This window comes from Cajanus cajan, chromosome 9 (genome assembly GCF_000230855.2).
Source record: "Cajanus cajan strain Asha chromosome 9, NIPB_CcT2T_4, whole genome shotgun sequence".
Lineage (NCBI taxonomy): Eukaryota > Viridiplantae > Streptophyta > Magnoliopsida > Fabales > Fabaceae > Cajanus > Cajanus cajan.
Genome location: NC_138525.1, coordinates 3333975 through 3361279, shown reverse-complemented (window position 1 = coordinate 3361279; position 27305 = coordinate 3333975). Strand labels below are relative to the sequence as shown.

The following is a 27305-nucleotide window of genomic DNA, read 5'->3' as shown; positions in this document are numbered from 1 at the left end:
ACACTTGACGTGATCCACCTCATGCCCGATGAGGTCACTACAAGGAGTTCCCATGCTCAACGTTAGTGACACAAAGAGTGAACTTTGCTCTTGGCTACAATGGCGCTCGATGAGCCCAAGGTGATGCTCGATGTTGTATCATAAACCAACAATTTTGCAGAAACACAAATTCCACCACACATGTACAAGATGTCAATTTACAAACCTAATTGATAAAAGGTCAAGACATAGTTCTAATAAGCACAAATTACACATAATTACATATTCATATCATCTTCTTTTTCAATAACCTAAATTGCATTCCATTAAGGTTCCCATAGGAAACCATGGGCAATCCAAGGTTCACAAGATTAGGTTGATACTCAAAATTAACCATATTTTTACATTTAAGACATTGAATAAAGCATTGAATAATCATATAGAAGATAGAAACACAACATAAGTCACAATTTGATAATTTCTCTTCATATGATGCATATAATAGAAAAGAGATTGGAGTTAATCTCACAACTCAACAATTATCTTATGTTTAAAACGAGATTACTCACTCCCATTACTTTAGTAAACACTAATTGAAGGGTGTGAATTTTTGGATGATCTCCAACGATCTTTGGTACCTTTTCTGATTGTTCGAAGAGTAAGTGTGAAAAGAAAAGAGAAAAAAAGTGTAAAAAGAAAAAGTTGTCTTTAACTCCCTTCTTAAAACATTAATTCACAATTAAAGTTCATAAAAACAATTTAACTATGATTCCCTTTTCCTTCCCTCAATTATTAAATAAAACACATTTAATAAAAGTCACATATTTTATATACATAAAATACATTTATAAAAATCAGTCCAATTATTTAGTAAAAATAATATTTACTTAAAAAGTGAAATTCTTGTGTGTTATATTGTATTTATAATTTTTATGTTATATATATATATATAAAATATTTAGCCTAAAATACTAGTTGACTTTTAAAAATACTTTGATTTAAGATAATCATTTTAATTTAGACATAAAAGAATAAAAAATGTAGAAGATAAAAAATAAATTTAGTTAAAAAAAAAGAGATAAAAATTTAAAAAGACGTTTACCTAAAACAGGACGCAAAACCAGATAAATGGAACAGCGGAGAAAGAAAGGTGATGCGGGAAGCATTAGTATCGAAGTAGGGTATCATATTTTGTGTGGGAAAAAGAAAAATTGGACTGCAAAACGTTGGACATTAACAAAAGCAATATCACAAACACAATACCTGCTTCCAACAAGACACCACCTTAGTACTCAGCCACCACTTGGATTGGATTTCAAACCATGACCCACAAACGAGAGAAGAAAGGAGGAGAGGCACTTCTCCATCAAAACCCCAAAGTTGATGAAGTCACCAGGATTCGCATTTCCCAGATTCTAGAACAGTTCAGAGCTTCCAATGATGAAGGTCACCCTCTTACATCATTTTTCAATGCCCCTTTTCACCGTTTGTTTGATGCAGAAAAACCACCCCTCTCGTTGTTCAATTATTGGGCGTTTCGTTCGTTTCGATTGGATATTTCCAATTTTTTGTTATGAAGTTTGAGACTTTCTGTCGCTAGTTCGTGACCCACTTAAAATCTGTCTTGGAACAATGATGATTACATACTTACATCCATTCATGAAATTTGGGTTTTGTTTTGTTTTTCTGCAGTGTACAAGTTTGATGCTAGTTTGTCCAACCAAGAGCGCGCTTTGGTGCATCAAATGGCCCTCAAAATGGGGTTTAGATCTAAAAGTTATGGGTGAGTGTTAAGGGCAGTGCACTTTGAATTGAATCTGTGAGAATTATGCTCACACTTCTTAAGTGGAATAGTTGGTGATGGAGTGGTTTTGATTCGGTGATTACATGTTGTGTTATTGATATTGGGCCTGTGTTTTGTGTAGGCTTGGGAAGGAGAGGAGGGTATGTGTGCAAAAAATCAAAAAGAAGGTTGACACTAATAATGGGTTTCGAAGTCTTCCTCATTTTGCATTTTCTGGAGAGGCAAAGTGGGTTCTGGGCGATTTATTTGCTCATTATCCACCTGGTGATGGAAACTTGTGGGAGATGGTTGGAGAACATAGTGATACTACTGGCAAAACAAGACAAAGGCAAGATGATATTTTTAGCAGGCCCTCTATGTCTAAGGCTGACATTTCTAGGAAATTGGAAGCTCTTGCTTCTAGAATGAACAATGTTCCTAACTTGAAACAGGTCCACTTTCTTTCCCTCTCCTTTAATATTCAGAAACCTATATATATTTATGAATTTTGTTGGTTAGAGTTGACTTGGATATGAGGGAACTAAATATTGTTACGCTAGACACTAGTAATAAAATGGTGCAATGGCTAGCAGTGGTTATATATATAGACAAACAAATTAAATCTGTCTTAATTAGAGCAATCATGTGTTCATCTTGTTACAAAACACTTCCTCTCAAGCTGGTGAATAGATACCTATCATTCCAATTTGCTAATAAGATCTTCAAGTTGCTCTGTGGGAAGTCTATTGGTTAATAGATCAACCAATAGAAACCCTAAAAGAATATATGCTATAGCTATAAGACCACCATCGAGGTTCTTGATAAATTGTTGGTCCTTCTCTATGTGCTTTGTCATATCATGCATAATTAGGTTGTGTCCCTTGTTAATGGCTGATTTATTGTGACAAAATGGCTTCATAGGAGTTCCATATTTTATTGAGTTCATCAAGTACTATTTTCATCCATAATAGCTCACAAACCATCCAAGAACTTACAATACCTTGAGGTGGATCTTTTATCAATAGTCAATTGTACATAATCTGCATCTGTGCACATCGCCTCCATGGACAACTTTCCCTCTTTTATGAACAGTAGGCCTTTCCTGAACGTATGTATAGCAAATCATTTGTCTGCTCAAAGAATGAAAACAAAACATTTGTTAATGTGCTGCACAATATAATGATATTTTTTTATAATTCCTCTTCTGCCTTATGTATTGCATTTGCAAAAGAATAGTCTTGTTATTGAATCATTTGTCTGATTTCCATTCTTGCAGATCATTGAAGATAGATCTAAGCTTCCAATTGCATCTTTCAAGGATGCAATTACATCAACTGTTGAATCTCACCAGGTTAATTTAAAATTTTGCTTTGTAAAATTGCCTTTGGATATGCATATACTCGGTACCTTGGGTGCTGAGTGCACTAAGCTTATATCATTCACATTGACATGTTAAATATATCTAATAACATAGTTGAATAAGATTTTAGTTGTAGTGCATTTCAACATACAATTAAATTGAATTTGCAGATTAGATTTTTGTACGTGTTTTGGTCTTAATATTTCTTTCATTTGTTTCAAAGCAGGTAGTTCTCATATCTGGTGAGACTGGTTGCGGAAAGACTACGCAGGTTACCAATTCTTTGCTTTGTCTTTATTATGGTACAGCTACATTTACATATAATTTGTTTGTGACTGTTTCAAGATGATAACTTTTCTGGTCATTGTGTTGATGTTTTTATAATTGATCCATTTAGTATGTATGCTTGTGATATCTTTTAATTTTTGTATTAATTCACTTGCTCTTTTTATCCTCAATTTAAAATAAGTGGCTCAAGCTTTGATAATTGTGGACAAACTGATAATTTCTTGATGCTTTGTGAATCTGTTATTTTGGGTTTCACCAATCTGTACTTCCATCATTGTATATGGACCAAGGTTTTTTAATAATCTTTCTATTCTATTCAAAACATTTATCTTTCTCTTTTTTTGTTGTCCTGTTAAACTTTATATTAAATATGATTCAGGTCCCGCAATTTATTTTGGATCATATGTGGGGTAAGGGAGAGGTATGTAAAATAGTTTGCACTCAACCTCGGCGTATCTCTGCAACTTCAGGTTTGCAACTCTTTTGGACTTGATTTTCAATGTTCATTTTATAGTCTTAATTGAAATTTGTTTCCTTTTTCCGTTTCTATGCATAGTTTCTGAGAGAATCGCCAGTGAGAAAGGAGAGACTATTGGAGAAAATGTGGGATATAAGGTAATTTTGTTAAGGTATCTTTGATGTAGTAGCGGTACCATGATCCTTTATTTGGATTTATTTTGTATAGAAATATGTATTCAAACATTGAGCATTGTTATCATAATCATACCAGTTTCTTGCATTCATGTGTTACACTCTCACAAGTCACAACACATTTTTGTTGATACTGGGGAGGAAATCTACTAGATGTCATTAGTATTGAAGTATGATTTTTTCCTATCATTGCTTCAATCTACAAATATCTTTTTTATTTTCCCCAATAACTTTGTTACATGTAATTCTGACTTTTTTCCCTTAAACATTTCATATCCTATGTTGTTATGCCAGTCCCATTTGAATTACTGGTTGCCTTGCCTCGTACTAGAACATTACTAGCTTCTATAGTGATTTACATCTCATAAACATACAATACTGTGCCTTACACTTTAAAAAAAAATTCCAGATACGGTTGGAAAGCAGAGGTGGAAGGCAATCATCAATTGTGCTATGTACTACTGGAGTGCTATTAAGGTTGTTGGTTTCAAGAGGTTCTCATTTGTCAAAAATAGGGCATGTGAAGGATGACATTTCTGGAATCACTCATATAATTATGGTACTTGTAAATTATCATTTTTTGATTTATTTAGATGGTTGAAAAATTGGTTATTAGGTATGGCTATGACTGGTACTTTCTCAGATAAATTGGTTAATTGAAAATTTGAACTGACTAGGAAAATCTGTTAGAATCTTGGACATTGTTGAGAGTAATGGTGAATGGAGAGAACATATTCCTTGTGTATTGCAAAGTAAAAGATGTGTTTATATACAAAGTAGTGGTCCTAGGCCCATAAGATAAAACTATATCTAACAGACATTAATTTTGAAATTGTAAAATTAGGAGCTTTTGGTCAGAGAAAATGTTTTTTCGCTTTCATTTTCTAGTTTCACTTTTAATTACAAAAAATGCCACATTGTTTTTACTTTGTTTCCTGTTTTCAAAAGTTTGTATAAGAAACTCTGAAAACTGAAAATAATAAAAAAAAATGTTTTCACTGTTACCTATACAAACTTTTGAAATCAGGAAACAAAGTAAAAACAAAGTAAGGCAGCATTTTTGTGATTAAAAGTAAAAACAAAAATACTTTTTCAAACCAACAGTTTCTTGATTTGCAAAGCTGCCTCGTCATTTTATAGCAAATTGGCTTGAACTGTGAACAAATTTCCTTTTGTTTGAGTGAAGTGACTATCTCACAGCTCATCAATATCGATGTCACCACTCACCATGATTGTCATTATATGGCTCTGGCAGTAATTGGAGAAAGTAATTTTATTAACTCGAACTGGTTATCGACTTGGTTATGACACTCGGTCATTAAGTCAGTGGTAGAACCACATGAACAATATATATTTAAAAAATTCCAAAGCATTTATCACCTATATAAATTTCTTACATCAAAAAATTGTAAAAAAATTCATATCGTTCCTGAGAAAATGCCAAATAAAAAGTTATAACCACCCATTCACTTAGAAACAGCAGGGTCACTGGTTCATCTGGACTGCTTGGATTGGCTGGGTCACACCAATTCTAAAACATTTCTGATCCAATAACTAATTTGGTCTGGTACTCTGGTTATATCACCAATTCCTGGTCGGATCAGTTTGACCAGCCAGTTTTTATAACACTGGGTGAAAGTAGTAAAACTTTATATTATTTAATTAATTCTAACGCTAGAAAAGTTAGCACTGGTTTAGTGACTGCTTGGTGCTGGACATGTTGTGTGAAAAATTATAAAGCAGTTACTAAATAGTGTCTATAACTATACGTACCAGAAGCACTTTTCAGACTTAATAATTGGTTTTCAGATGGTCTCTTCAGTCTTCAGCAATGGGTATCCACAAAAAAGATGTGATAACTGTAATGCTTTGAGGGAAAATGTACTTTAAAACTTTTATATTATTCTCTTAAACACGAAGCGAGGAATGAGAAGTGAATTTAGATGTCTTCATATATTCTCTCTTCCTGAATTTTGGCATATCCTGCACATACTTTTCTTGACATATGTGAAGCATATCCCTGTGTATCCTTTCCCATGGAAAGTATGCATTGCAAACTCAGGTGACATTCATTTTTTGTTCAGGATGAAATTCATGAAAGGGATCGATACTCAGACTTCATGTTGGCAATCATCAGGTATACCATTGTGGAGAAACTATTGGCCTTTACTCTCTAGTGTGATATGGTTAAATGCAAGTGAATAAATGCCTGTTGTATAAGTGAGGAGAAAATAGGGCTGTAGATTGAGCTTGTTCGAGATATGTTGCACCTTATAGCATAAGCTTTTGGGTAGAGTTTAGTTGGTCCTTGATGAGCCTGAGTGCCTTTTCTTTTTTTAACCAGATATATGTGGCAATAATTTTCCTGTTATATTTAATCCTCCCTCCCAAAGAGGAAAGATCATATACAAGATTACTCACAGAAGAGGTTTGTCTGGTTTTTGGACTGATAACACTGATTTTTGGTAACTTATATGCAGAGACATGCTCCCTTCATATCCTCACCTACGTCTGGTCAGTTCAAACTTGTTACATTTATATCTTATTGTCTCTATTTCTCTGTTATCCTGTCAAGTGCTTAAGTTATAATTATGTTATTTCCCATCTTTAACCAGTATTTTTAACCTTCTGGTGCTCTACTATTACAGATATTAATGAGTGCTACCTTTGATGCTGCGAGATTTTCTCAATATTTTGGGAGCTGCCCAATCATCAATGTTCCGGGTTTCACTTATCCGGTACCTATACATTAGCAGATTGTAAATTAGCTAATACTTTGTCACATGTTACTACAATGTCTACCTGTTCTTTCATCAGGTCAAAAGTTTTTATTTGGAGGATGTACTTTCTATTGTAAAATCTAGCAAAGACAATCATCTTGATAGTTCCACATGTAGTATTCCAATAAACTCTAGTGAGCTAAGTGAAGAAGAGAAGCTTTCCATGGATGAAGCTATTAATATTGCTTGGTCTAATGATGAGTGGGACCTGCTGTTAGAATTGGTTTCTTCTGAAGGGACCCCAGAACTATTTAATTACCAACATTCTTTAACTGGCCTTACTCCATTAATGTTGTTTGCTGGAAAAGGTAGAGTGGGTGAAATGTGCATGCTCTTATCTTCCGGGGCAGATTGCTATTTAAAGGCCAAAGATGGAATGACTGCTCTGGAGATTGCTGAAAGGGAAAACCAACCAGAAGCAGCTGAAATTATGAAGAAGCACATGGATAATGATTTTTCCAACTCCATGGAAGAGAAGAAGTTACTTGATAAATACCTGGCAACAGTCAACCCAGAACTTGTTGATGTATTTTTGATTGAGCAGCTGATAAGAAAAATATGCATTGATTCAACAGATGGAGGGATCCTTGTTTTTCTTCCAGGCTGGGATGATATAAATAGAACACGCGAGAGATTGCTTGCATCATCATTTTTCAAGAATTCCTCAAAGTTTATGCTCATATCTCTGCATTCAATGGTTCCAAGCATGGAACAAAAGAAGGTTTTTAAGCGCCCACCTCATGGTTGTCGCAAAATTATACTATCAACTAACATTGCTGAAACAGCTATCACCATTGATGATATAGTGTATGTCATAAACACTGGACGAATGAAAGAAAAAAGTTATGATCCTTATAACAATGTGTCAACTCTTCAGTCATCTTGGATTTCAAAAGCAAGTGCTAAACAGCGAGAGGGTCGTGCTGGACGCTGTCAACCTGGAATATGCTATCATCTATATTCCAGGATTCGAGCAGCTTCCTTGCCAGATTTTCAGATTCCAGAAATCAGGAGAATACCTATTGAGGAGCTTTGCCTGCAGGTATTTCATTTTCCTTGATTGGTGATCAGAATCTTGGTGCTTATTATATACTCAATCAAATATCCCCTTGTAGTGTAGATGTGATAAGTTAGTAACCTTGTAATGCTGTATTCAAACTTGTAATTTTTGTTATGAAATACTTTGCAAATTTGTGTAAATTATGGTTGATTATTGGTTTGTGCAAAAAGGAACAACTTTCTTGTCATATATTTATGAAGAGCAAATACGGAAGGGCCTGATTGCTTTGTTTGATGAAATTGGTTCTATGGTGAGAAAGATATATCTCAAGTTTTAAGAACAATTCTCTACATCATATATATGATTAGGTAATTTTGTTCTCATGAAAGGGTTTGTTCAAAGATCTCTTTGTAGAAAATAAAGAGATTGGGAAACTTCGCATACTATTTTCCTTTCACTATTTTTTTTTATTTTTTTTTATTTCTTTAAACAGTTTTGTTTTTATCCTGAAATGCCATTCTCTTATTTCTGTTTCTCAGGGTGTGTTTGAACACCTTTAAAAATCGGCAGGCTTTCAATGATTTTTTTGACGTTTGGGTACAAGCAGAACATCGATGGATTGATTTTATATGAAACAAAACAATAACTTTCCCCTCATGTTAGATTTGGTTCTTACTCTAACTCTCTCTTGTGACAGGTAAAGTTGCTTGATCCAAGTTGCAAAGTAGAAGAGTTTCTAGGCAAGACATTAGATCCTCCAGTTTTTGAGTCCATACGCAATGCTATTCTAGTTCTTCAAGATATTGGGGCATTGTCAAATGACGAAAAACTCACTCAACTAGGGGAGAAACTTGGTTCTCTTCCTGTTCACCCATTAATCTGCAGGATGCTCTTTTTTGCTATATTGATGAATTGCCTTGATCCAGCTTTAACTCTTGCGTGTGCTTCTGATTATAGAGATCCATTTACGCTTCCAATGTTACCTGAAGAAAGGAAGAGAGCTACAGTTGCCAAATCTGAACTTGCTTGTTTATATGGGGGTTGTGGTGATCAGTTTGCTATATTAAATGCATTTGAATGCTGGAATAATGCAAAGAAAATGGGTCTAGAATCACGGTTTTGTTCTCAGTATTTTGTGTCTTCAAGCGCCATGCATATGTTATCTGGCATGCGTAAACAACTCCAAGCAGAACTCATTCGAAATGGGTTCATTCCTGATGATGTTTCAAGTTACAGTGCGAATGCACGTAACCCTGGTGTGCTGCATGCGGTTTTGGTAGCAGGTTTGTATCCAATGGTTGGGAGATTTTTACCAAATAAAAGTGGAAAAAGGGTTATAGTTGAAACATCAAGTGGTGATAAAGTTCGCTTGCACAATCATTCCACAAATTTTAAGTTGTCATTCAAGAAAAATTTAGATCACACTTTAATTGTGTATGATGAAATTACTCGCGGAGATGGGGGTGTGAACATAAGGAACTGCACAGTTGTTGGACCACTTCCACTTTTGCTGCTTTCAACAGAGATTGCTGTTGCTCCAGGTGAAAATGATGACAGAGATGATGATGATGCAGGAGGGAGTGAAGATGAAGCTGGAAGTGAAGATGGGATGGAGTTTGATACCAAGACCAGTGAGGATAAGTTGATGTCTTCTCCCGATAATATGGTTAAAGTAATCATGGACCGTTGGCTTTATTATCGGTCAACAGCAATTGATGTTGCTCAGCTATACTGCTTGAGAGAGCGATTATCAGCAGCAATTTTATACAAAGTAAATAACCAGATTATACTTGTGGTTTTCACCTTTGTGATTTATCCAAGTCATTTATCCCAGTTATGATATTCTTGACACATTGTTTTACATTTTTAGGTGACACATCCAAGAAATGCTCTTCCTCCAATCATGGCAGCCTCCGTGGAAGCCATCGCTAATATTCTGTCTTGTGATGGATGCAATGGCATGCCCACGATGTTAGAAGGTGTCGACAGTTTGACCACTATGGTAAATGCAACAACTTTAGGCAAGCCAGCTACAGGGCAAAAGCGGTTGGGTAAGAGACCAAAAGGAGCCCCTGCAGAGCTTATAAACTATGATGTGCGCCAGTTCTCTGGCCCTTCTTCTAGATCATAGGAAACTCAAGTTGATAATGTTTCAAAGGGAAGTTGATTTGTCTGTTCAGTATTATAGAAGCTTATATATTAGATTAGTAGTAGATAGAATACACGTCCTAACAGTGAAAATTAAACTTGAGAGTTCAGCTTATATAGAGGACAAATCTTGACAGTGAAAATTTCAGTCAGAAGATTGCCTTCTTTGTGCTAACAATGGTATGCGATGATGAAGTGTCATATGTAATGAAGAATCTTGGTCTGCAGATGCATTTGTGCCACAACCTTCAGGTGTACATGCAATGAGATGATGGACGCTTGACACAATTGAGGGATCATTTAAGATTTAAATTTCATTGGTTCGATTTAAGCATGGTTGGTTCACACTATATTCGCTTGTGTAACTACAGTCAAATCTTTGTAAATACTAACTAAACTCAACACTTGTTAGATTCAAGTGTGAACGTTTAACTTTAGAAAGTAGAATAATTAATGAAACCATATATCATAAAATCAGAAGAGGAATGAAATTATGTGCAGTAGCCGGTAGGCTTTGATCTGTTCATATTCGTTGCAATGGATATTCGGGTAATTGAATTGATTGTGTCAAGTTTGCAAGGAAATTATAATTTGGACTTTGTTATTCAGTTACCTTCTATTTTTAGTCCTTGTTTTCTTTTAATTTAACTATCCTCTCTCATAAATAATAAATAAATAAAAAACTATTCTAATTGAATGGTCAAAATTTGAAGAAAAGGAATTTGGGCCTTTTAGGTAGAAATATATATAATCACTAATCATGTATAATTATGTGGTTTAAATATATTATTTTCATTTTTCACAATAACAAAATACTTTTATAAAAAAGTGGTATTTCCACTGATTCTATATCCATGTCAAAGAATAAACTTCGATTACAAAACGTAAGTGACGATCTACTTATGCCAACAATTTTTGGTGAAAAGTACAATTTCAACCATCACATTTAGTAGTACTACACATGACAAATTTATGGCAATGAATACTTAACATTGTTTTGGAAAACTGTTCTAATCTGGTTTTCCTTCTTCAGCCTTCACATTTCCTAAACTAAGAACCTTGAATTAAAAGTTAACCCTAGCTTGGTGGATTGAAAGCGATGGTATGGTAGAAATCTATGCAATGGTGCTGTGCATAATGTGAAAACATTAATTAACTATGACCCATTGGTGTTGGATCTCAAACCACATGTTACCTACTTTCCACGCTATGACCAACATGCTGTACTGTAGTTGAATATTTCATCTTTGGGTTTTCATATATAAAAGATCATCTATTAGAAGAGATCAACTCTTAATTTTTAGATGAATATCCGTACATTTAAGAGACTAGTCTTTTTAATTGAAGAAAAGCTGGCCAACAAAATAAAAATATCCACACTACACGAGAGAAGTCAAACAATTTCTTTCGGCCATCTTAAATTATTATTATTTTTTTATCTTTATTTAAATACTTGGTTTTTAACAGTCCATCACATTCAATTTATCATCTTTTATCACTATCTTTAAATTAAATATCTTAATATATTTTTTAATAGAATTTGTCAATATAAATAACTTTATATGAGAATTTAAGCAGTTCATTATAAATAAAAAAAATATAATTAAAATAATTAAAATTATTTATTTTATAAATTTTAATCATATAAAAAAATATTTGTCACATATAATACACATACCAAAATACTAATTTACACTTTCTAGGTAAATTGTATGGGAGAATGTTATTTGTCCTGTCTAAAAATGCATATTTGTTAAATTCTATAAATTTATTTGTCCCATTAAAATATATATGAAAACAGTAAACTGAGATTGAAATTTATGATTATAAATTTAAATTTATTTGTAATTGATTATACAAATTAAGTTTTATATATGTTGTTAAAATATATAGTAATATTAATTAAAAATTAAAAGGTTTTCAATCACATATGAACTCGACTCCTATAAAATAATAATAATAATAATAAATTATTTGTTGACACACACAATTTATTTTGTATGAGCACCTAACATTAACCATTATTTTTTTTCATCATAACTAAATTACTCTACTTTATAAAGTGAATTGTTCACTTTATAATAAGATCCATAATGTAATACTTTTTATGTTAAATGTATAGATTTTAAAATAAGTTAAATAATAATTCTATATATATATATATATATTTCATAAAGTTTCTCATTGAATAATTATTCATGATAGTACAAATTAATTAAATATTCATGGAAGTAGTTGGATGAAGAAGTTGAAAAATGGTTACTTTATTGCTAGCTCAAGGTCGTGGGGACCTATATATATATATATATATATATATATTTATTTATTTATTTATTGTGTGCATGAAATATATTTATCTGCCAATTTTATTAAACATTTTTGTTGTGTCAGAAAATGGAACATCTATTAATATAACTGTCCAAAAAAAAAATAAGAACTTAAATTCTTTTAAGTTTGTTCATAACTGTGACATAGCTAATTAAATTCTTTTATTCTTACTCCTTAACAAATAAGAACTTGAGATAAAATCTGATTTCTCTTATGTTTTTTATATATTTTTTCATGTAGGGTTTAGTAAAATAAATAACGAAGGAAAGGCCGTGGCAGCACATATATCAACATTGTAGTTTATTATACATAAATTGATCGCATCTTTGTTACATTGGCAACCAAAAAAGAAAGGGTTAATTCATTAGCTATTAGCTGTTAGCTGTTTTTGTTTTGGACACGAACTTAAGAAACCCATAAATATTGGTATAATTCCTAAAACACAAGTGGTGTGAACCAAAGCAAGACGTCGCATGCACTATTTCTACGATTTACGTGCATGGCATTATGGATCTAGCTAGGCCCACGTGGATGGTGATCCATGACAGTCCATATAATGCCATGGAGGGAGATTCAGAGGAACGTGGTCCCATATGTCATAATTCATAAACCTTTTTAAGAAATTACATAGTTCTTCGCATGATGTTTGAATTTTGAGGGTTTAGGGTTGTGTTTGTTGAACACGCCATCAGAAAAGTAGGCACCGTCTATTTTTGACGTTTGATTGGCCACGGACAATTTAATTTACACATTTTTTTCCCCTTCTTTTAACAACTATAACTTCTCTTTTGACTATTTCTTTTAAAAATTGTATATTTAATTAATTACATTGTGTATATTGCATTATCACGCAATACACAATTTAAATGTTTTTTTTTCTTCTTTTGGTTAGGGGCGGGAGGTGTATTTAACAAATCAAACACTCACAATATTTTTTTTCTTAAGAATGTGTTTCATGCAATATTTTAAAATTCACAATACTCACTATATTAAGTACTATTTAAGTGGTCTGTTTTTTTTTTTTTTTACGAACATAACCGAAGTGCCTTTACATTACATGAGTAATGATATGTGAATATCTGCATAGTACGTATACCAAATTGATATTTTTATTATTTTTTATTTCTCTTTCTTGTCATATGATATTATTTATGGTTTTTATATCTTTCTTTGTTGATCTATATTAATAACAGACCAGAAAATATTGGTTGGTCATTTAATTTGGCTGGACTAGGCCCATCATAGACCAGTACCACTCACTAATTTATAACTTGTCAGCATATTCTATTTAAATTCATACATATATTTTCATTAAAAGTTCACTTAGTATTTTAATCATTGATTTGAGAATACTCTCGGTACGTACTCTCCTGTATTAAATAGGAACTGTGGTTAATCGAATCTAACAAATATCATCTTTTAAAACCACATTTCAGTGTTCTTATATATACTATCAATTTTAAATGGAATGATCAATTGGACAACAAATAAAAGCGATGTTCTTGTTTGAAAAAATGGGCAAGAGAATGTAAGTGCAGTGGACAAAAGCAATCCACTTCAATTTCTTGAAAAAGTCATTGGCCTTAGACTTTTTTGGTGCTGCATTCATATTGTAGGTAACGAATGTTATGAGACCAGTTTTATTATATGCGTTGAGGATTGCTGACACAAAGTGAAAGTGTGTGAATTGAAGCACAGAAAAATGAAAAGTTCTGAGAGAAGTAGCAGTGCCAGGCAATACAAAAAATCCCAACTTCCACGCCTGCGATGGACTCCCCAACTCCATCAACACTTTGTTGAAGCTATTCAAAGTCTTGGTGGAAAACACAGTAAGTTTAATTAATTTCCTTAATACATATAAATTTATTATAAGATATAACAATCCAAGTCTAGCAAGCTAGCTAGGGTTATAGCAAATGATATGAATATGCTACTAAGCATCCCAAAATTAGTTATCGAAAATAAGCATATATCTTAGAGAATAAATTGAAGTCTAACTCAATTTAATAAAACTCTGACAAGGATTGTTAATCTTCATCACTTATATATATATATATATATATTATTGGAATCTTATTTATAAACGATATAGATTTTTTCAACTATCTATGTGATCGGATAGAAAAGTCATTATTGGACTGGAGTAAACAAGTAATATTGTTGACGATTTCGATCAAATTGTTTCTATTTGATTTCTTCTGATCCAGCCTTAGAATTCTCCTTCACTTGTACATAATTTGTTCTTGCATGTCTAAGTTTAATTTCTTTATTGATTTTGCTTGCTTTTCTTGTTGCCAGGAGAAGATAGGGGTAAACAATTTACCACCATAATTTATATTTGCAAATATAATTTATCAAAGCACATACATTTATAGCAGAAAATCATTTGTACAACATAATACATGAAATTTACGTTCCTTTAATCTCTTTCTTTTTTCTCTCTCTTAAGTCTCGTGTATATAAAACCAAATTAAAGTGGGAAAGGATTGTTCGATGCTTAATTAAACTGCAGTAAAATGGTGTTTGCAGAGGCAACTCCGAAGCGAATTTTGCAGCAGATGCGTGTGAAAGGACTCAGGATCGCTCACATCAAAAGCCATCTTCAGGTATATATATATATATATCGCTTACCCTACATGTGGTCCATTTTTATTTATTTTTAGATTGAATCTCAACATGATCTGATGGAAGGTTCAAAATTAATATATATATGTATGTATATATAGTAGCGAATTTAGCACCAATTTCTTTTCTTCACTTATATGATATATTGTCCTACAGAAGTAGTAATGATCATAGATTATTATTTTTTTAATTAGTCCTAATAAGGTAATATCTCCCTTCTTTCATGGGGGACAATAAATAGCCTAGACCTAATATATTGGAAGTTATACTTCAATTATTAATTGCTGAAAAACAAAACAATAAAGCAGGTAGAGTCTTCCTTTAAAAAGATAATAATTGATGGAAAACATGATAAATAAATCAGTCACCGCACTATATAGCCGTATATACTATATAGTATTAGTCTGTTTATAAATGCTTGCATTGATCACCAATTCACCGTTAATTAGGCAAACCAAAATGATGCAATTCACGTAGAATTTAATCAAAGTTCAACTCTCTCTTTAATATCTCGTCGTTCCTTTATGTACATTACTGCTAAATGATTATCTACCTTTAAGAAAACGATTACTTCTTCTGTGTAATTTTAAAACGTGTTTTATATCATGCATGTGCAAGGTAAATTTATATGTATATGTATATTGTAATACAAAAGGTTCATATACAATGTATAGGTTAATTAGGTACGAATGCATACGCTGAAAAGGAAGATTTGAACAAAAGGAATTAATTTCTCTACAGTCTCTCATATCCCCGTTTCTTCTGAATTAGCATGTGTAACAAGCAGAGCATCGCAGCAAAATATGGAACTAGAATTCAATTCTCTATCCTCTTGCCAACAAATCACAACCTGGATTCCAATATTTAAGTGCTTGTTTGGAATATAATATGAAAGTTGAGTTGAATAACTTTTGATTCAATTGAGATTTGTTTGTATATCACACTTAACAGAATGAGAAAAAAAATTGTCAAACATGGGCCAACTAACTAAAGTTACAAATTTTAATCATATAATCAAAGATAACTTGAGTCATTTTTTTTTATCAACAAATGTTAATTGTTATGCTAGTAGAAGATTCAAACTTACATCCTCTTTATCACTCTACCTTTAATCTCTCTCCTAAACCGCCAGATCAACATTATGACTTCAACCTAATCATGTACAGGAATGACAAATATACTCGTACCCGCGAGTAATACCCGAACTCGTCCCGACTTTGACGGAGAATATCCGGTTTGACCGGATATGGGTACGGGTACAAGTAAAACCCGATATATTAAATCGGGTACGGGTACAGGTACAGGTACGGGTATGTACTTACCCGTCGCGTACCCGTACCCGTCCACGTTCTTATTTTTAATTTAATATTCACTTTCAATTTAATTATATTAAAAAAAATTAATATTTTTTTATGTATGATTATTTATTATAATATGAGATAAAGAAATAACCTAATTATAATTATAATATAATAAAAAAATAATTTAAAAATATTATTTTTTTTACAAAAAATAAAAAATAAAAAAATTGACAGGTACGGGTACGAGTACGGGTATACCCGATACCCGACGGGGACGGGGATGGGGATGAAAATCTATACCCGACGGGTATGGGGACGGGGATGAAGATAAGTTTAACTTGCGGGAACGGGGACGGGTATCATGAAACCCGTACCCGCCCCGTCCTGTTGCCATCCCTAATCATGTATACCTAGTTGAAGAAATAAATATAGTGAAGTTAAGTTAGAATTTTGATCCCTCAAATAAATTTTTATTTCTACACAGTATCTTGTTATTATTTGACAAGTGTGAGATTAGATCTTCGGTATAGCAAAAATCCTTTTTAATAATAATTTTTTAAACACAAATCTTATATCAAATACAAGACATTAACGTGTATATTATTTATTTCCATTCTTCTATTGACTAATTTTAATTACTATCAAGTTTTCCTTTTTCATTCAAGAGAAATTCTGGGTTTTTGTTAGATGTACAGAAACATGAAGGGGCATGCCATTATTGCATCAGAGAATCAGTTGCTGGAAGGATATGCAAACGATTTCAAAACCCAAAGGTAACCATGTCCAACTCATATCATTCACTTTACTATTTTATACCCATCAAAACGATAGGAAATTAGAAGCAACTTATGAGTATCAAAATGTGAAAGCAGGAACAAAAGTGAGCTTTTACAAACCAGTGAAGAAACTGATTATGACCTAAACCAGGTACTATATATTTAAAGCATCAATCAATATTTCGAAAACCTATGTTCTTGTCTTGTCAATCAAGTAATCCAATATATATGGGTTTTTCAAGTTGAAATGTCTGCAAATATATAGTGTGTATACAAATTTAATTATTATTAAAGTTAATTCTTATAAAATAATTTAATTATTAACTTATTAAAATTAAATACTTTATCAAAAATAAGTTGTTAATAATAATCACCTTGAATTTACTTCTTATGTGTTTTTAATAAATTATTGTGAAAACTCGTGTTTCTAAAAATAGGTGATTATTATGACAATATGACTGTCCTCTATAGTGGCAGTATAGAATTTCTCTTAAAATTAATATTTTATTAAAACAAAAGGAACAAAAGACAGTACAAGAGAGTTGATTACATGGTGTCATGATTATTCCATATATTAATATATATACTGGAATTAATCTTGCAGGAACCCCGGTCAAGTGCATGGTTGGTTAGTGATGATGTGTCAAATGAAGAAGAAGATTGTAGGCTAATTAAATTTCCTGGTCTCCCATTCACGCCTCTAATTTCGATGATGCATAGACAACAACAGATAATGCGTTTTTCCTCATCAACTGAACCTCCTAATCATTCCCTTCAATCAACTTCTTTTGGAAACACTTATATAAACTTAGACCTAACAATCTGATATTAATCTTGCATTAATATTCTTTTGGAAACAATTATATATAAACTTAGACCTAGTTACTGTTAACCTTTTAGGCAAAGACTTGCAATAGTTAATTAGTTAATTGTTGTATTCTTTATTACAATGTTAGGCATGTTAGCCTTAATAAAAGTTCTCTTTCTCTTTTTTTTTTTTTTTTTGTATAGTGATATGGTACATGAATTTTAACCAAGCTTATTAATTTTATTTGGTACATAACCATATATGCTGGAATTATTAAAAATTAATATTTATCATCCATGCTTAACAAAAAAAATAACCAATGATAAATAAATGAACTTTTTTGTTTCTGATAGAAAAATGCTAGTAATACATTCTTTATTATATTCTTTTAAGTATATTCTCTTTCATTTGTTGAAATTTATCAGAGAATACAAATTTTAGTGGATTAACTTTCTATTTAATAATATTTTTTTTTTAATTTTATAATTTTCAATAAATTATAGCAAATAAAAATTAGTGCATTTAGAGGAGTGTATTGCTAGAACTCCTTTTAGCTAGTAGATAAAGTGGAGCATTGTATTCTTGTTCAACAATTTTTATAAGCCAACAGCATCAAGATAAACTCCCCTTCGAGTTAATTAAGTTCATTTAAGTAGATTGTGGGATTTTGTATTTTTGGCTCACTCAATCTCACATGTTGTTCAAGATATAATTTAATTTGCTACTGTTTGGGGGGGTTATTTTTTTGTGTAATTTTAGGCATAAACAGTTATAGAGAGCAGGAAAAGCTTTTCAATAAGAGAAAAACCAGCAATCATGGACAAACATTATCGAGGTCAAGTTAATAGGTTGGAAGTGTGTAAAGGGAGAGTTAAATATGTAGAAGAAGAGAAGTGATAAATGACAAAAAAAAAGAAAAAAAAGAGAGGGGTAGAGTAGTTACTGTAGGTCTTGGGTCACATGGTCAAGCCCAAAATAGCTCGAGATCAAATACTTTAAATACAGGACGGATCTACAAGCATAGGTGTAAGTTTTCAATTATTTCTTAACGGAATATATATAAATATATAATATTATTTTCACTCCTAATAATAAATATTTAAATATTATAAAAAAGTTCAATTATTAAATTCTATTATAATAGTATCTACTAATTTATATTATACATTAAAAAGTTACCACCTTTTGATTTTCACTTATCTTAATATATATTTATTCTTTAATTTATTTATCTATATTAGTTTAAATATTTTTATGTTTATTCTTATTTGTTATTTGTACACTTTTCTCTTTAAATAAAAATATCAACATGTAAACACAAAAATTTAGATGGAGTACACTTTTTTTTTATTGTAAGAGCTGCAATGTGTATAACTCATCATCTTTCTTATTTTAATTTTCTTTTTTTTCTTATATTTTACTTTTTATTTAAATAAAATATGTAGAGGGCGATTTTTTATTGTGTTAGAAATGAAAAAAAATTATCTAAATATTTTTTTAGCTTAATAAAGAGATATAACTATTTTCTATCAAATCAATTTTATAAAAATAAATTGATAAATTCGATTGTGATTTTATATCTAAATAAAAATTTAATACTAAATTTATATAAATATTATTTTCACTATTTACAATTTCTAGATTCATCAGTGATTAAATATACATCTAAAATTCATAATTCAAGTTAGAATTTTTTTTTATAAAAAAAAACTAGTCTTTATTACTTTTGGATGTGGAAAGAGAGTTTCAATCCTCATTTTTTATTTGGTTCAAACACAGGCTAATTATTTTTTGGGTAAAAGATAACTGAAGTGTAACATTATTATTTCATCGATTGAGAACTTACAACAGGAGAAAGAAACATGATATGGCACGTTAAGTTTAAAAAAATACCAATCAGATGAGATTTTTATCTCAATTCCTAATTAAGTTCTAAATAACATAAACAAATATAAACATACATATCTTAAGGTCAAACTGAATCTCACCAAAATGAAACAAAACTCGCCCGATAATTGCATTCAAGTTTGCATTAACTTAATTTAAAAAATAATTATAACTAAAAAAATTGAAACAAACATACTAAAACTATATAGATTTTTTTTTCTTTTCAAAATATAAGCAATTTAATTTTCATGAAAATGAAAAACCCTGATCCAGACGGGATTTTAAGTAAAATTAAATATGTAATTCATGACTGAAAGTAATTGTTTGAATCAGGTGCATAAATTCCAAAAGCCATTTCTTAAAATTAAAATTTATTTATCAAAATTTATTTCTTATTAAGGTGAAAAGTTCATTTTACCAAAAATAAAATCATTTTATTGATCCAAAGTAAAATGCGAGAAAAAACGTCTCACTTCTCCTAAATCCTAATTATATAAGTGAACTTTACTACCAAAACTAATAGTGCATATTTTCCAAGCAAAAAATTATTTTATGGTTTAAAATCATCTCAAGTCTCTTAGTCCAATGATTATAAAATTTACCCTAAAATATCTGAGATTGACGTGATCGGTGATCCATCCAAAATCATTTTTTTAATAATAAAATAATATTTAATCAACAAAAGTCACAATTATGAATACAAATTAAATTTGTTGTTTTCATCTTTGAAATAACATAAATCATGCCCATAAAAGAAAAAGAGTAATTTCAATTTGAGTTTTCAGTTTACAAACAAAAAAAATATCAATAGAACTCAATGCATCATTTAGACATTAGCCAGAACCAGAAGTTCAGAACTCAGAATATATGGTGTTCTCGGACTATACAATAATTTCTCTTGTCAAACAGATGGACCGAAATACATTGCATTTAACAACATATCAAAATTAAACTAATAAATGTACATGAATAGGGGGAAGAAAAAAAAAAAGGCAGAATGGACATATTTTATACAAGTTCGGATCCACAGGGGATCCAAACACGTTCAATTGTTTCTGTTCTGTTACATCATGTACCTGTATTTCATTTTCCTAAATATCACAAAGCGAAATTCTCACTGCCTCTTCGCCAACGTCTTCCTCAACCCTTTAATAATTTTTGAAAACCAAACCAAGTTCATAATTGATAGCACCAGCGGCACAACAATAACTAACACTTGCCCAAAGGTGTGCATCTGCTCAACCTGTTGCATAATTAAAGAACAATGACGTGAGATCCTACACTCTATAAAGTGGAGTAGACTTTGCTTGACCATAAATTAGAAAGAAATAAACCAGTTTTCAGATTCCCAAGCAAGACTACAGCATTTATTACAAAAATGAAATGACTACACATTCGTCTTGACTACTATACATGTAAAATGCAACAGTCATGTCATGATTCACTCCTCTCATCTCACAATGAACCATTCCCTATCCCCTAAGGAGTCAAATTGTAAATTTAATGGAACAATTTAACACCATTGTTAGCCATCTTAAAAGCCAAAAATTCAACATTAAGATTTGCTTGCTGCAAAACACCACATATCAGAAAATTCTTAAATTCAGCGAGTCAGTAGACAGTAGTAATTACCTGGTCATAGTGCAAGTAGACATGATAAAACATGTAAACGAACAAAAGTACTCTGGCAACCTGCAGAAAGACCATTTCATTGAGCATGTCAAAGATGGCAAGGATGAGATTTCTATATACTCAATATTATATGAAATTCACAATGATTCCACAAATAAAATAATAAATAAGTTACAAATATATTTAAAACAGCAATGATTTAACCCACCAGCCAAGCAATGAATATTACAACCCCGTTGATGAGATAAGCTTTCGTCTTTTTCATTCCAGCTGCATCAAGATACCTTCACAAGCACAAAATGCACATTAATAAATAAATTACATGACATATATAGTGCATATTTAGGTGCAAGATTACCATCTCAAATTGATCCCAGGAGTTGTTGTCTCAGAGATCAGGACCATGTATGTATATAGCTGACCCTCCCCACTCAACATTGAAAAGGCCACTGCTACTAAAGAAAGCAAATGATGAATCACCTGAAATAATGTTAATATGAAGTCATGTTAAATCCAGACCCACATCCAAGAGGGTGAAAAAGGAAGGAAACCAAACTCTTGCTATAATCATCTTCATATGGGTTCCAATCAAGTGGAATATCTTAAAATTGAATGAGGGTTCAAATAAACTATGCAAGTCAAAAGATATGATCCTTACATACTCATATCCACCAAGAGAAGGAAAAAACCAAATTATCATCCCAAGGTCAGCAATGAAGTAACCAACAGAAACCTGTCACATTAAAATTAAAACATAATACAAATTTCATGGCCAGATAAAAGAATGAGCAGCAGATCACATAACACACATAAAGAAATGGTGATAATCTTTTAGTCTAACTTATTAAATCTGGGATCCAACCATTGTGCCAATGGCATTAACCACACATTCTGGATCAACATATGGTTCACACTTAACACTAATAGAAAATTGTCATTCATGATTTAATCATCAAACATATCACATTACTCTAGGGAGTATACAGGTCTGAAGAACCATTTCAACACGCTTTAAAGTTTAAAAAAAATAGATAATGTAGAACATATGGGATTATCTTGCTTCAGCAATTATTTCAGCAGAAAAAGAAATTATGAAAATCAAGAAGCAGGTTACATGCAGCTGAAGGCAATTAGAATTTCATCACTAGTAATGTACTGATTAAGTCTTGGGTATTTGGATACTTCATCATTATATAAAAAAACTGCCTAGTAGTGCCTTCTTCTTAGAAGCATTCTTAATAACTTAAATCTCAATGGCAGATTCCATTATCACTCCATGCACTACAAAAGACAATCATTTAATGCATACAAATTAACATCATCTACTTGCTCATCAGATATACGTACTCATCAATGATTTTCTTAAAATATTATCTTTCTTTTACCCAGGCAGCCTATGTTTTCCTCTAGTCTGTCTTGCTTTCATAACAAGGCATGGGTGTCTACACAATTTAACTTCCAGTATGTCTAGTGATTCACACTCAATTTACAATATCTCCAAATAAAAACTTCAAGACGTGAAAATCCCACAAAAATACATCTTATGTACATTAACCCATACTTTTTGCAACTCCACTGCATTCTGCCATTCATGTTGATATCAGAAAATATCAATGGAAAGATATCAGTGATCAAGATGATGCTAAGTTGCTAATAATATCTAACCCCACTAGGCATAGAGTCATATACAAATGAACACCAGTCCTTCATTCTATTGGTTAGGTGAACTAGATTTATTAATTTGTCCTCCACTAAGATAAATCATAAAGAGTAAAAGAAAAGACAAATAAATTGACAAGAGTCCGCATCATTCTTACCCCCAGAGCAAATGTAGACAATGAAGAGCTTTGAAATGTAATAAGTTCAGATGACTGGTTGTCAGAAAATAGATTTGAGCAAAACACCAAATACAACGACATAGTTGTTATGAAAAGAGCATGAATTGTTGACATAGCACTGCACAAATTATTAAAAAAAAAATCATAAACATATCTTGTCAGAAACAAAATAAGATACATTCCACTAAATGAAAACATCCACTCACCGATTATTCCACTCAACACGTTGGATTCTAGTGAGGCTGGAATAACTCTTAAAGTGAACAGCGCTAAAAAGCTGAGTAAGATCATAGACCTGGAAAACTGAGAATATTTAGAGACAAATTTAAAATAAAAATAATAAACGACACTATGACAAAAGCCTTAAAAGCACTTAAGTCAGGTGAAATACTTTAGAAAAGAAAAAGACTATAATTTAATACAACATACCATCTTGCAAGCAAAAATACCACCAACAATAGAAGTATATGGAATCAGAGGATCTGCTAACAAATATTCCTTCACGAACACATTAGCCCGGTTCTGGTAAGATTTGAATTTCATCATTTCTTTAGAAGCCGACATTGTAACACCACTCCTTGAATGAGAAATCTTTTGAAGATTTAACGAGCTTTCTGCCTTTACACTTGTCTTCTGTTTATGATTAAATACAAGTTTGAAGACAAGATTGTTAAAAAACTAAGTCAAAGATGAATCCTATTTTGGTTTGTCTATGAAAATGACTCTGGAGTTAAACTATCACAGAAGTTAAATCAACTGAGGGCAAATGCCTTAATATATTAAGTATATGTCTATTGTGTGTCAAAGAGAGAAGGACATCATATAATCAATTAAAAATTTGTTTTGGAAGAAATACGAGGAGGAAGAAAAGTATAATCCACATCCAAAATTAAACAAAAGTGTGCTAATATCTTTCACTGAAAGCAATCTTATGCCAAATCAACTCTAAAAAGGTAAGAACACCCCGGGTAAAATCAACACGTTCAAATCAAACAAAGACACCACAAAGTATGTTAGCATACAAAATACATTACCCCAACACTCAAGGCAAGGCAAAAAATGCTTCATGTCCTGTGTACATACCCAAGATTCACCCAAAACTCCAAAAGGCCCGTTCTAATTTGCGAATGTTGCTGTCCAGCAGTGTAAATAACAACTAACAACCTCATTGCAGATCCACCAACCAAACCAACATAGGTGAAATGGAATTATTAATGTTCGCAGGATATAAATTATCCATCCTGAGAGGGTAGGAGAAAAATGATATAAAAGTACGCTTCAGAGGCAAATAATAGAAATAAACGGTTTCATGCATTAATATCAAGCCTAACCAGTTACCACTCTAAATATCACTCACCAGAAAATCAAATAAGTTACTACTCTAAATATCCGTAACCACTAAAATTAATGTGAAGCTGACAGAAGACACTCACAATTTCACAAATAAAAAAAAATTGGGGGGGGGGGGGGGGGGGGGGGGAAATGAAAATCATATAAAAATTAAAGTCCACCATAATGCAATCAATTAAGATAGGGTTCTAATTTGCAAACCAAACCACCACCCAACGGTTCATGTAATGTAACCACTTGATCAAGCAATATACGAATCGTAGCAAGATTCTCCAAGAACCAAGTTATCGTAGTTTCCCACACAGAACACTCATCGGCGTAAGTTCATCGACAGAAAGAAACAAAAGGAATTAAATTACATGAAAGTTGAGAGTAAAATATCTTCACGTACAAATAAAAATAAATAATAGCCGAATGATGTAAGCTTTGGGAGCAGTGAAGATAGGAAGAAAGAAAGTAAAATACCAAAGAAGGGTGAATATGCGTGAATTTGGAGAAGAAGGGAAGAAAATGAAGAAAGGCGATCGGGTGTGGGAATGAAATTGGGAGAAGAAAGCGGCGAAGGTGGTGGAATCACGGTGCGTGTGCAGTGGTGATTGGGGAAATGGAAAGGAAGAGTGAAAACCCTAACATGGTTGGAGGATTGGGATTGGGAGCGGTAAGGCTCAGGAGGAAGATGGCACAAGATAGGAAGAAATAAAATTATGGTTGGCACCCGCCTCTTTTATACTCATTCTTAAAATCCTTATTTTAAACAAAATAAAAACAAATATATTTCTTCTCACTAGTAACACCAACCCACTATTCAATCCTTTTCCTCAATCATTTCAACTCTTACGTGTCAATGCTTCTTCTTCTTCCCCACTTAAATTAAATCACATTTATTCTGTTGCCTTTGCATTTCCTGCTTCTAGCTTTCATTAAATTAAAACCTCTCAATCATTATTAGACTGGTCCGCTTATATGAGATCATATATTTTCATTTCAGTATCATCATTATTTACGGGAAAAAAATTAAGTATTAAATTTAGAAAAATCAATGATAAAAATATAAAGTAACTTTTACATTCTCATTCAGTTTTAAATCATCCTTTTATGATAAATAGTTTATTTATCATACTATTAAAAGTAATATATAATTAGTTGATAGTATAACTACACTTTTAGTACATTTGAAATAAAATTGTTTCAGAATAATTATATTTCTATATATCGTGTATAAAAATACTATAAAAGATATGAGTAGTGTTTATTAAAAAAAACTTATTTTACATATTATTTATTTAACTTTTAATGAAATATTAGGATAATTAATAAGGAAGAGTGTTAATATTATTCACCGCTACACTCTTCTTAACACATGATTAATTATTAGTTAAAATTTAAATTATGAAATTAGAAAAGAAACTTGTTAAATGAGAAATAAACTTATAAAAAAATTATTTTTAATAAATTTCACTCGACGGTAAAAGTGAGTTAAAAAATTGTTGATATTTCTTAATATATAAGATATTAGATGCAACGTTAAGTCGACAATCTTATTTAGTTATTTATAATAGGGTTGATTCTGAATTCTTGTGTTGATATTTAGTTTAAAATAAATAAATAAAAACTAAATATGACGGATTCGCTTCGGTTTAAAGATCTATCGAGTTAAGTATCAACTTAAATTAAGAATTCACTTCGCAATTATATTAGTTTAGGTTATTTATTATAATTGAATAACGATGCTTTGATTAATCGAATAAACGGCCAGATACTCTGTTTCAACTTCTAACGTACAAGAGTCATTTATGAAATTCTTTCAAATTTAATAACCCTAACTACTCATATTCAATGCAACTTCATTCAATGCACATTTTTGTTTTTTGCACTTAATAAAACGTTGTTTGTATTTTTTCTATACATTTTTTTTATACATAAAACGTTGTTTATATGACGTTGTATAATTTGTATCATGATTCATGAACTAACAACTTGCACGGGTAAAACATTGGTTAAGTATAATATTTTTATAAAAATATTTAATATTTACTTAAATAATTGAGAATATTTAATAAAATATACAAATTACTTTTTAACCAATAGTCTTATAAGACATTAATGAGGATGTATTTATTACACAAACCGTTGTTTAAGGTGAGATATGCGTGACTGAATGAGAGAGTTTTGCTGCATGGAACTACGATTTGGAAGGGAAACACATGGAACGGGGGTTGAGTGTTTGAGTATAGAAAACTCATAAAAGGCACAGAAAATGGGGGAATCTGTTGTTAGAAGAAAACGAGGGTTGTGCAGTGACAGGATTTTCATGCTTCCAAGGTCACAAAACGTGGTGCTTAAGCAAAGTACTATGTGCTATAATTATAAATCAATTACCCTATCATGACAATTTCCTTATCACGTGAACCAAGGAATATTGCTCACACCATAACAATTAACAAATAACCGCTACCTCATCTCATGCTTTTTATTGTGTGTACACTAACTTTTCATCAATAAAGTTGATTTCACGTTTGATTGTGAAGTCACCATTCTATATAAATATGTTGTAAATCAATGTTTCAAATCTGTGCCACTACAAGCAGCACTTCTTCGGCCTTCAAATTCATCTTTGCAATTTAGCACTAGCATGGCAAGGACCCAAGATCATGTCTAGAGAATGCTTGAATTGAAAGTTGATTAGAAAGTGGGTTCATCTTATTTAATGTCATTACTTATTCTGTGAATCTTCGTTAGCCATAAGTCATAACAAGGAGAACAGAGTAGGT

General features: G+C 31.6%; 3 protein-coding genes across 7 annotated transcripts; 2 read left to right on the top strand and 1 right to left on the bottom strand.

The window, feature by feature from the left end:
• Positions 1-1111: 1111 nt before the first annotated feature.
• On the top strand, positions 1112-10597 carry LOC109814086 (DExH-box ATP-dependent RNA helicase DExH6). The gene is made up of 14 exons (XM_020378433.3): positions 1112-1425; positions 1672-1762; positions 1905-2214; positions 3039-3113; positions 3349-3393; positions 3790-3880; positions 3967-4025; positions 4471-4620; positions 6146-6198; positions 6542-6575; positions 6710-6799; positions 6879-7883; positions 8539-9612; positions 9712-10597. The coding sequence occupies exons 1-14, from the start codon at positions 1302-1304 to the stop codon at positions 9970-9972; spliced, it is 3462 nt and encodes a 1153-aa protein (XP_020234022.1). The 5' UTR covers positions 1112-1301; the 3' UTR covers positions 9973-10597.
• A 2352-nt stretch (positions 10598-12949) lies between these two features.
• LOC109810586 (putative transcription factor KAN2) lies at positions 12950-18944 on the top strand. The gene is made up of 5 exons (XM_020374087.3): positions 12950-14146; positions 14847-14923; positions 16931-17016; positions 17116-17170; positions 17624-18944. Exons 1-5 carry the CDS (start codon positions 14020-14022, stop codon positions 17843-17845), a joined length of 567 nt encoding a protein of 188 aa, XP_020229676.1. The 5' UTR covers positions 12950-14019; the 3' UTR covers positions 17846-18944.
• A 1574-nt stretch (positions 18945-20518) lies between these two features.
• On the bottom strand, positions 20519-25243 carry LOC109789512 (uncharacterized). 5 transcript variants are annotated; one of them, XM_029275234.2, is made up of 10 exons: positions 25000-25160; positions 24219-24425; positions 23614-23817; positions 23391-23479; positions 23164-23302; positions 22005-22079; positions 21705-21826; positions 21555-21630; positions 21347-21406; positions 20519-20957 (listed from the first exon to the last, which is right to left on the bottom strand). In XM_029275234.2, the coding sequence occupies exons 3-10, from the start codon at positions 23746-23748 to the stop codon at positions 20829-20831; spliced, it is 825 nt and encodes a 274-aa protein (XP_029131067.1). In that variant the 5' UTR covers positions 23749-23817; positions 24219-24425; positions 25000-25160; the 3' UTR covers positions 20519-20828. The 5 variants fall into 5 exon arrangements, with proteins under 5 accessions (XP_029131067.1, XP_020204097.1, XP_020204080.1 ...); XM_020348508.3 differs by having other exon boundaries at positions 24268-24425; XM_020348491.3 differs by having other exon boundaries at positions 24268-24425; positions 24926-25062.
• Positions 25244-27305: the final 2062 nt, after the last annotated feature.

What these genes read in the sequence shown, in the direction of transcription:
- LOC109814086 (XM_020378433.3), top strand. Translation starts at nt 1,302, where the DNA reads ATGACCCACAAACGAGAGAAGAAAGGAGGAGAGGCACTTCTCCATCAA. An exon ending in GCGTATCTCTGCAACTTCAG is followed by an intron (nt 3,881 to 3,966) that starts GTTTGCAACTCT and finishes TTCTATGCATAG; the next exon opens with TTTCTGAGAGAATCGCCAGT. An exon ending in CAGCAGCAATTTTATACAAA is followed by an intron (nt 9,613 to 9,711) that starts GTAAATAACCAG and finishes TTACATTTTTAG; the next exon opens with GTGACACATCCAAGAAATGC.
- LOC109810586 (XM_020374087.3), top strand. Translation starts at nt 14,020, where the DNA reads ATGAAAAGTTCTGAGAGAAGTAGCAGTGCCAGGCAATACAAAAAATCC. An exon ending in AAGTCTTGGTGGAAAACACA is followed by an intron (nt 14,147 to 14,846) that starts GTAAGTTTAATT and finishes TGGTGTTTGCAG; the next exon opens with AGGCAACTCCGAAGCGAATT. An exon ending in CTGATTATGACCTAAACCAG is followed by an intron (nt 17,171 to 17,623) that starts GTACTATATATT and finishes TTAATCTTGCAG; the next exon opens with GAACCCCGGTCAAGTGCATG.
- LOC109789512 (XM_020348516.3), bottom strand. Translation starts at nt 23,748, where the DNA reads ATGTCGGCTTCTAAAGAAATGATGAAATTCAAATCTTACCAGAACCGG. An exon ending in CGTGTTGAGTGGAATAATCG is followed by an intron (nt 23,303 to 23,390) that starts GTGAGTGGATGT and finishes TAATTTGTGCAG; the next exon opens with TGCTATGTCAACAATTCATG. An exon ending in TAATATTCATTGCTTGGCTG is followed by an intron (nt 21,407 to 21,554) that starts GTGGGTTAAATC and finishes GTCTTTCTGCAG; the next exon opens with GTTGCCAGAGTACTTTTGTT.